Here is a 9,391-nt window from a genome sequence, read left to right on the forward strand (position 1 = left end):
TTAGCAGATAATTAGCTGAAATTTAGCTGGTTCGCTGCTCTAAAAGGAAAATTTCTAGGCTCTGACAGCGTCTGTAAGCAGGATAATTCTAAGTGTGGAGCTTAATTCCCCATTTTGCCATGATATCATGGAAAAACTCTTGCTAAAAAAGCTGGAGAGAAAATAGAGCCTGTGATCTCCCACTTTTCAGCAGAACTTCAGTCTCCTGAGCAGCTTCCTCCCACTGTGCTTTTATTGTCTTAAAAAACTGTGTTATCCAAAGGGAAAATCCAGAGAAAGAGCAAAGCTCCTGAGTCCACCCTTGCCATAGGAAAGTGAACAGTATGTTTTTAATCTGCTGGAATATTTAAAAAAAAAAATTATTACGTTTCACTTAGCAGTAGCGAACCTTTGGTTCTGAAATCGTGGTAATCCAGTCAAATCCCTCCTTCAAATGCTGCTCAAGTTTCCAGTGGAAAAGGCATTTTGGGAATAAGCTGGAAATCCTGTCGTTTGGGACACTCAGCCACTAGATGGAAGAAATCACAAAATTGTGAATAATAAACAAAAATATTCCACCTGAGACCGGATTTGTTCAAATCTGCCCTTCTCCAACCTCTTTTTTTTCCCCCCATTCGTATTAGCACTCTTCCCCCCTCCCTCCTTCCCGAAGAGATTTAGAGACATCCTAATCTTTTAGAGTACATGTGCTGGCAAAAGATATTGATCTATCAGATTTAGTAAACTTTACAGCCAAGAAATACATCACTGAAATGGGCTGTTAATCTCGTGAGGTGCAGTTAATTTCATCCCCTGGAAGCGCGAGGTGCTGGCGGCGCTGAGGTGGGAATGGCATTTGGAAATGGGGACAGAAATGACAGTTTAGGTGCAGGGGGATGATTTATCCACCCAGAGAGTTAAGCCAAATAACTGTGAGAGACTTATGGATCACGGCTGGTTCCCATTCCACGTAAATCCTGCTGCTCAAACAGCAAATGACCGTTCCTGTAGCATAAATAATTACTCTGTAAATATTGGGGAGCGTATTTCTTGGGGTTGACACTTCCCTTATTCACGGAAGGAGCAGGCTGACAATCCTCCCATGCTGGCAGGGCTGACTTGGGATCAGCTTCCATCTCCTGGAGATGGCAGCTGCACAGGGATTCAGATAAGCTCAAAGCCTTGGTGCTTCCCAGAGTATCTGGTGTCTGTGCTTTTAGCCCAGGTGTTTTGGACGTTCCTTCTCCCGCTGTGTTCCAGGTGAACCAAGAGGAAGCGGCAAAGCAGCCACTGGAAACCGTGGCGCAGGCGCCCGAGGAGGACAAGAGCCTGGAGAAGACACCCAAAGTGCCTTTGCAGCAGCCCACGGGGGACACCCAGGCCCAGGACTGCCAGGAGGGACCTCCAAGCCCCCTGAGTGAAGCCTCCAGTGGGTATTTTTCCCACAGTGTCTCCACAGCCACGCTCTCGGAGGCCCTGGCAGTGGGAAGCGACGCTGTGGCTCAGCCAGCAGGTCCAACGCCTGCAGGCAGTGACTCCCCAGCTCCTGCCGTGGCCCAGGTGCCTCCTGACACCCAGGGACACTCAGACAGGGCTTCTGAGAGCTCTCTGGCCACAAAGAGGGAGAATCCCCCCACCTTCAGCCTCCCAAGCGCTCCCCCCAGACCCAGGGACAGCCCCGAAGTGAATGGAAAGTCCTGCACTTCTCCTTACCCCAGCGAGCAGGGAAGCGATGCCTCTGCAGCCATTGATGCAAAACCTTTTCTCTCTACCTCCACTCCGAAGGAGTCGATGTCCAAACAATCAGTGGAGTCAGCGGGACAGGCCAGGAAAAGGGAAACATCCTCTGGGGCTTTGGAGCTGGGGTTTCCCAGAGCTCATCCCGACCAGCCCAGCGCTGCAGCCTCCCCCTTCAGAATCCAGAAGGTGAAGACGTCGGAGCTGAGATCCTTTACGAGCATGCTGGGATCAGATCCCACGAGTTCCCCGGGCACAGAAGAGCAGCAGGAAGGAGAGCAGAGCGAGTCCAGTGCCCGTGGACTGAACCACAACGGGTCGGAGACGGCAGAGGAAAAACTGGAGGTGATTTCCGACTCTGAAGATGCCAACGAAATTCCCGAGTGGCTGAAAGAGGGGGAATACGTCACAGTTGGCGCCAATAAGACGGGCACCGTTAGATACGTCGGGCCCACGGACTTCCAGGAAGGAACGTGGGTTGGTGTGGAGCTGGATTTGCCTTCAGGTAAAACATCCCCTGGATCGGGTGGGAAGCAGCTGGTGTGTCCCAGCTGGCAGAGCTCATCCTAAAGCTGCTTTTTTGAGGGAGGTTAATTGCCCGTTGCAGGAGGCATTTTGAAAAGAGAAATGTAAAAGCGTTCCCCTGCTGTCGTCTTTTTCCAAACCTGCTCTGACTCCCAACCCCCTTGAGATCCCAACACAAACCATTCTGTGATCCCTGCCTGTCCCTTTTCAGTCATTTCTCTTACACTGGGAGCAGGAATCAGGATTCCTTCTCCATGCAGTTTGGTAAGCAGTAGCTGCAGGAGACAGGCCTTGTGTCCGTGGGATTCTCCTCTGGGCTTCTGCTGTGAGGAGAAACACAACAGGAGTTGTGGGATTTAGCTCAAAGGGACATTTAGGCTAAATGAGTTGCAAAGTCTCTTAATAGATATTAAGAGGTAATAGGATTTTATTTTAAAGTAAGCTTGAAAATTGCAAAAAGACTATTTCTGTGTGTGTATATTTCTCTTTCTATTTCTATATGCACACACACTCCTGTATATGTGAAAAGCAGTGGGAAATAATCATCCACTGACCACCAGGTCATCCAGATAATTCGAGGTTTCTTTCACCATCCCATTTGCCATCCCTGCCTGCCTCTCACCTGTTCAGCTGTGGAACTCCCAGAATTCAGGCTTTCCAGGATTTTTTTATAAAGCGGAGTGCATCTCCTGCTGCTGTTCCTGTGGGAATAGGATGTCTCCAGCACAAGAGGGAAGGATGGCTGGGATTTGATCCCTGCTGGAGTCCAGGCTTCCCCAAACCCCTTTCTTCTCCGGGAGCAGGCAGGACTGGGGGAAGTCAGGGAGTGCCAGTGGAGAGGTGCAGCGACAGTGAGAGAATTTGGGTTACCCAGGGCACATAAAACTCCTTGTTCCAATCCTTTTAGCCAAGTGCAGCGTTCCCAGGCTGGGTGGTAAATCAGCACATCCCAGGGAGCCTGTGCTCCTCTCTGCTGCACATTTCCCTGGAGCTCTTGGTCCTTTTGCAAGCTGTAGTACTTCCTCAGTCCTGGATTTGTGCCTCGTTTATAAAAAAACCAAACATATATTTACAGATTCATTTCCGTTTTGGAAAGTCACCTTCCCTCTATCAGGCTGCTCCAGTGCTGATTCTGTTTGCACATCCCAGTAAGCAGCAGCTTCCATGGAAAAGTCAGGAGATTCTTGGCCTGCTGAGGACTCAGCTGCTGATGTTGCTGGAATTTTTTTCCAGTCCCCTTCTGTTTCCACAAGGATTTGTGTTCCCACCCTGATTTGTTGGAGCACATCTGGCTTCTGGCACATCTGGAGCTTCACTTGGGGAATGTGGTCACAAAGTGGGGTCTTTGTCACGCTGCAAACAGGGATAGAGCTCCAAGGACATGGAAATCCAAGTCCTGGCCATGTGAGGGTACATTGGACCCGACGTGCTGATGGTGGCAGGGAGAAGGAAGCACCCCAAAAGCCAAAGGGGTGACTTCATGTCATTTAAACAGCTGTTGGATCTTTCCACCTTCCCTTTATGGATGAGAGCAATCCTTGAACAGTCATCCTGAGAATTTTATATGATCTAAAACGAGAAATAAAAAGATCTCAACCGCACCAGCGTAGAGGAATTATCCTCCTGTTCTGTGGAGGGTTTAGGACATGACCAGAGTGACAATCCTCACCTTCAGATGTCAGCTCAGAAAGCCAAAAGCTCTTTTAAATGTCTGTTTTTCCTTCATTCCTGGTACTTTGGTAATGGAATCGATTTTTTTTGCCACTTTTGGAGAAGTTATAGAGCAAGTGGGAAGGAAGGGCGAGGTGGAGTGTCCCATTCACAGTCACTCTCCACGCCTTGCTGGGGTTCACCAGGGAGGTTTTACCTCCAGGGTGTATTTTTAGGGAACACCTGTTGCCCCTCTCAGCACTTTGCTGACATAAAACCCATATTGCAGGAAAAAAATCCTTCCCTGTGAGGGTGGCACAGGTTTCCCAGAGCAGCTGTGGCTGCCTCATCCCTGGAAGCGCCCAAGGCCGGGTTGGACGGGGCTTGGAGCGAGCTGGGACGGCGGGAGGCGCCGGGGTTGGAACGGCACGGGGAATTTCCGTCCCTCCCATCCCAAAGCAGTCCGTGACTCCCTGATTCTCTCGTCCCAGGTAAGAACGACGGCTCCATCGGAGGGAAGCAGTATTTCAGGTGTAACCCGGGCTATGGATTGCTGGTGAAGCCGGGCAGGGTGCGCAGGGCCGCGGGCCCCGCGCGGCGCCGCAGCACCGGCCTCCGGCTGCAGGGAGCGGCCGGCGCCGAGAACAGGAGGAGCGGGAACTTCTCCGGCTCAGCCTCCAACCTGGCCTCCCTCACGGCCCTGGCCAAGGCGGAAGGAGGATCCGCGCTGCGCCTGGAGAAGAGCCAGAAGAACGCAGAGAACAGGAAATCCTGGGCGAACTGAGAGATCCCGGCCCAGCGAACGCCCGGGGGCGCGGCCGGGGCGGCCGGGGAAGCGGAACCGACCGCCCTAGCTTCCAGCCGGTGGCAAACACTAATGAAGGGTTTGTTCTCTCTGCTCTGGGTGATTGACACGGTGATTCCTTGCCTTCGTCGTGGTGCTGGATTCTTCGTTTCCTGTCCCAAGTCCTGACGCCTCCGATGGCAGCCGGGGCCGGCGTGCGGCGCTGGGTGGGCGTAATGAGCTCCTTCTCTGTCTTCTTCCAGAGGAAAATTGGTCAGGCCAGGACACAGCTTCCCAACAGCCACAAAATCCTCCCCAGTGCTCCCCTCGAAGTGCAGGGCGATTCCTGAAGAACCCTGCCGAAGTAGCAGCTCCGTTGTAATTCCCTAAGAGCTGTGTCGGTATCGTGTAATGCACCATGAGAGGGCAAGGTAGAAAACGGTGCCAGGCGGGTGGAAAAGTGCCAGTAGAACTTTGTTTGGAGATAAAGAACCCCCCCAAAGTCCCTTTCTTTACAGAAGCAGCAGCCCTTGGGTTGTGTGGCTGGGATCCAGTGCCTGCTTGGATCACTGCCCCGTTACCCCACTCTCCTGTGGAAAGCAGTGTGGTCTTCCCAGCTGGTTTGTTGGGAATGGGAGAAAGCCCCTGGCCAGCTCTGTCCTATTTTTGATTTGGGATGCGTTTAGTGTTTGCTCTCACCATGGCAGGATCCTCTCCCTCCCCAGAGCGGCAGGACCTTCTCCTTGGTTCTTCCCTGTGGGCTGCGAGGATTTTTGCAGAGGTGTCAGCACTGAAGTGCTTCCCTGTTCCCACCCAGCCTTTGGAGACACTCAGAATATTGCCAAGCAGGGGCTCACTGCCCCGGTAACAGGATCAATCCAGTCTATTTATTTTTATTTATTCTTTTAAAACATGAAATGTTTGCGCTTTACAATCATCCCCCGCCCGGCGCTGCACAGAGGAGCTCTCCCAGCACCATCCCAAAGAGGAGGTGCCTCTGTCGTCCCCAAAACCAGCCTCTCTCTTGGAAAGGGCGAGGTTTGGGCTGGCTTTTATAAAACTTGATTTTATTTGTGGCTGGGTTTCAGCTGCCTGTGGCACAGGGGACGTATCCCTGTCCGCGTGTCCGTGCACGGATCGGCCGGCACTCGTTTTCCTCTCAAATCCTGAAAAGCCACAGATTTTTCTATGCTGAGCTGTTTATGTCTTGTTCAGTCGTCACGGGGGGATTGGACAGCCTGAGCAAGAGATGTTTCAGCTACGTGGGGACTATTTAGGGATGCTGAATTAATGATTAAACTTTAATATCTCTCCAGTCGCTGCCCGTGGGTATCCAAGTGCCTTAAACATCTGGTTCCGAGGTCCAAGGGAAAGCTCCATTGGCATCGAAGGAGATAGGGATGCTTAGTGAAGGAGATAATTATGCTGATTTACTGTAATTAATATCATTTATGCAGAAGGAATAAAATTAAAATAGAAACTAATCTGTAGCAGAAATAAGTGGGCTGGGTTCGGATGCAGCCTGCGTAGAACTGCCAGGGGTTGTGTATCCTTCCAGCTTGGTGTAAGTAGTTTCAGCGTTTCCGAAATTTTCCTCAAGAAATCTTAATATAAAATGTACAGAGCAGCTTTTTAAAGGTATTTTTAGTGTACAGTTTTCCCTTTTTTCCCTTTGCACGAGGCTCCTGTCCATCCAAGCCACGATGGGGGAGGAACTTGGTAGTAAAGAATTCAGATGCGGAAATCCGGGGTTTTAAAATTAAAACCGGTTTTATGAACACAACCCGTGCAGTGAAACGCTTCGTTTTGGGGTCTGAGGAGTCCTGCCGATGAAAGACCACCCAGTAATTAATTTGATGCCTCTTACACTGCCTTGTTGGTTCCCTGAGCTCCGCCCTGACCGTGTTTTTAATTGCACTTTGTTCTGATGTGCTGCCGGAAGAAGCCGGTGTGGAACAGCCCCTCCCCAGAGTTGTGTGTTTTCAGTCTCAGCATTTCAGATACTTGGATTTAGGGATGTCTTTAAAACTCCTCCGTGTTTTCTTGGTGTCCTCTTTGGGAGGAACCTCCAGGGCCTTTTGAAGCCTCTTTTCTTGAGCTGCTATCTGGGAATCCAGGATTTCCCCAGGGCCCATGGAAAGGTGTCCAGGGTGCAGGAGAGACGGGGAGGAGCAGAAGGAGCTGGGTTGATGGTTCCCTGTTTCTGCTGCTGGTTCTAAGCTCCTCTGGCCTGTTTGGGCTCCCGCCCTGGCCGTGGTTTGGTGTTTGCAGGCCTGGGACACGTGGCTGGAGGCTGATCCAACCCATCCGGGCTGGGTTCCCGCTCCTCCCGGCCCGGCTGTGTTGCAGAACCACGGTGAGGGGTGTGAGGGGTGGTTTGAGCAGCACACACCTGCTGCCTCCTCCAGGGTAACTTGTCCTGGAGGCAAATCTGCCCAGTATGACTGGGATAATTCTAGGAATCCGATGGGAATGAAGAGCACGAGGAGCCTGCGGCGCCTTCGTGGAGGGAGGACCTTGCTCAGAGGTTTTCACCATTTCCTCTGACTTTGGAAACAAAACCTCTCCTCAGATTGCACCCTAAAATCACCCTGATACAGCACAAGCTGCAGAAAGCCAGAAACATCAAATTTGGCCTTGAGGGTGTTCCTGGGGAATTCCCTGACTCTCTCCTGCTCCCTCGCAGCTTTCCTGGGCACGTGAGGTCTTTTCTAAAGGTGTTCTTCAAATTATTGGCATGGTGAGTGCACATTCCTCTACTCAAAGCCATCTGTTAACTTCACCCCAGCTAAGCCAACTAACCAGAAAAGAGGTAAAAAACATCATGGAGGTTATAATACCTGTGTTTTCCTGATAATATTCAAAAAACTCTACTCTCAGCCTAAAGGAGGAGGTGCTCTTAACTGGAACCGCCCAGCACTGAGGCTGCTGTGTGAATAGCTATGCAGATTTTTCCAAGATTTTCATGCACTTTATACAGGGAAGAAGAACATTTAATGCAGGAGGGCGTCATTTGTATCGAGTGTCTCGTCTCTGGTGTCTCTGGGGGGTTCAGTCCTGCTGGCCGTGTCCTGAATCGTGGGTGGGTCTCAGATTGTTGGATAACGGCGTCGGTGGTTGGAAATGCTCCATCCCCACCCCGTGTCTGCAGGGCTGGGGGTTCCTCCTCCCCATGGGGCATCTCTGGCACCAAAGCCAGCTGAGAGGAGGCTGCTCAGAGGGGCTTTTTTGGGTTTTCTCAAGCCAAGCCACGCGTTTTTCCTGTGTTAGGTTCAGCTCTCGAGGCGTTTTGATCTCCCATGTCCAAAATCCAGCCTGTTCACCCCCAGGCTTTGGCCCTTTCCTGTCGCGTGGCGTCGTTGAGTTGAGGAGAACGAACAGAAGCGAATTCTGTGTGGTGAGACCGCCCTGGTCCTTGAACAGAGGGGTTTGTGCGTGGCTGGGGTGGAATGTTCACCACCCCGGTGCTCTCCTGCAAAGGCAGAACCCCCTCATTGCTCCCCACAGTGGTGGAACCCCACCCAAGCGGGGCCCGGATGTTGTCCAGCCCCGTCCTTGCCCTGTGGAGCCGCTCCCGTTGTCCCTCCACCGGTTCCTCCAGTTCTTTGCACAATATTTCGTTTTCCCAGTGCCTTATCCCGGGGCCAGCAGCCGGCGGCGAGGGCTGGGCGGCCCCGGGGTGCCTGGATTTTAGGGAATGAGGAACGGTGTGGGCCGGCCACACTTCACGACACCTCCGGTGGGGTCACGATCAAGTGTCTCGTTCCTCCGTCTCCCGTTTCCATCTTTGGTTTCTGCCCTCTCCAGCGTTCCCGAATGCGATCCCGTTGGGTTCCCTGGGAGCCGGTCCCGGCTCGTGTGTCCCTGCCAGGGTCAGGCACTGCAGGGGCTCCGTGTACTTTAAATGAGCTGAAACCCAAAGAGACTTTGTAATGAGCTGTAAAGTTTTTAATTATTTCTGTACCATACTAAATGACTGTAATATTGTATCATACGTGCGATGCCGCCTGCAGGACCTGAATAAACGTCTTCTTTAGAGCCGGGACGTCTGTGCTTTGTTGTTCCAGGTAGTGGCACCAAAATATTTAGAATTGGAATAAAAAAGAGGTTGGAAAAGCTTCCAAAATTGATTCCAGCAGTTCCCCAGCACTGCCGAGGCCACCAGTGACCCAACTCCCCAAGTGCCACATCCACAAGGCTTTTAAATCCCTCGGGGAATGGTGATTCCAGCATTCCCTGGGCAGCTTGTGGCCTGACCACCCTTTTGGGGAAGAACGTTTTCGTGATATCCACAGTGGGATGTGGGTCCCAAGGGCGTCTCTGCCGTGCTCCAGGTTGGTGTGTAGGGAGGTCGGTGCCTCAGAACTGCCACGGCCAACCCTGCTGGCCAAAAGGCTCTCGGGGTGAGGAGACCCCCCCCGAACATTTCATGGTGTCCTTGAACCCCTCCCTGCCTGGGCCACATCATTTCCTTTCCCTTTGGCACCATTTCCCTCCCAAACGCAGCTTCATGTTGGAAACAACAGGCAGGGGTTTTTGACTGGGGTTATTTTGTGTAGTTTTTCAGTTTATCCTGGCTTTTTTCTAAAGCAACAAACGCTGCGTCGATCCCCCCCCATCCCCACGGAAAGTCAGCGAGCAGAAGATATTTTTATCTGCGCTGTCTTGCAATCAGCACACAGAAACAGCTTTTTTTTTTTTTCTTTTAAAGCCACT

The 9,391-nt window shown here is 51.8% G+C and overlaps 1 protein-coding gene across 2 annotated transcripts in view; it reads left to right on the forward strand.

The window, feature by feature from the left end:
* Window positions 1–8,713, forward strand: part of KIF13B (kinesin family member 13B) — a 53,448-nt gene extending 44,735 nt beyond the window's left edge. For both annotated transcript variants that reach the window (XM_040058001.2, XM_040058002.2), the window contains 2 exons: window positions 1,240–2,221; window positions 4,383–8,713. In XM_040058001.2, coding sequence (XP_039913935.1) covers window positions 1,240–2,221; window positions 4,383–4,675 — 1,275 coding nt within the window. In that variant the 3' untranslated portion in view covers window positions 4,676–8,713. The remainder of the gene's footprint in view (window positions 1–1,239; window positions 2,222–4,382) is intronic.
* Window positions 8,714–9,391: the final 678 nt, after the last annotated feature.

Source organism: Hirundo rustica, chromosome 3 (assembly GCF_015227805.2).
Source record: "Hirundo rustica isolate bHirRus1 chromosome 3, bHirRus1.pri.v3, whole genome shotgun sequence".
Lineage (NCBI taxonomy): Eukaryota > Metazoa > Chordata > Aves > Passeriformes > Hirundinidae > Hirundo > Hirundo rustica.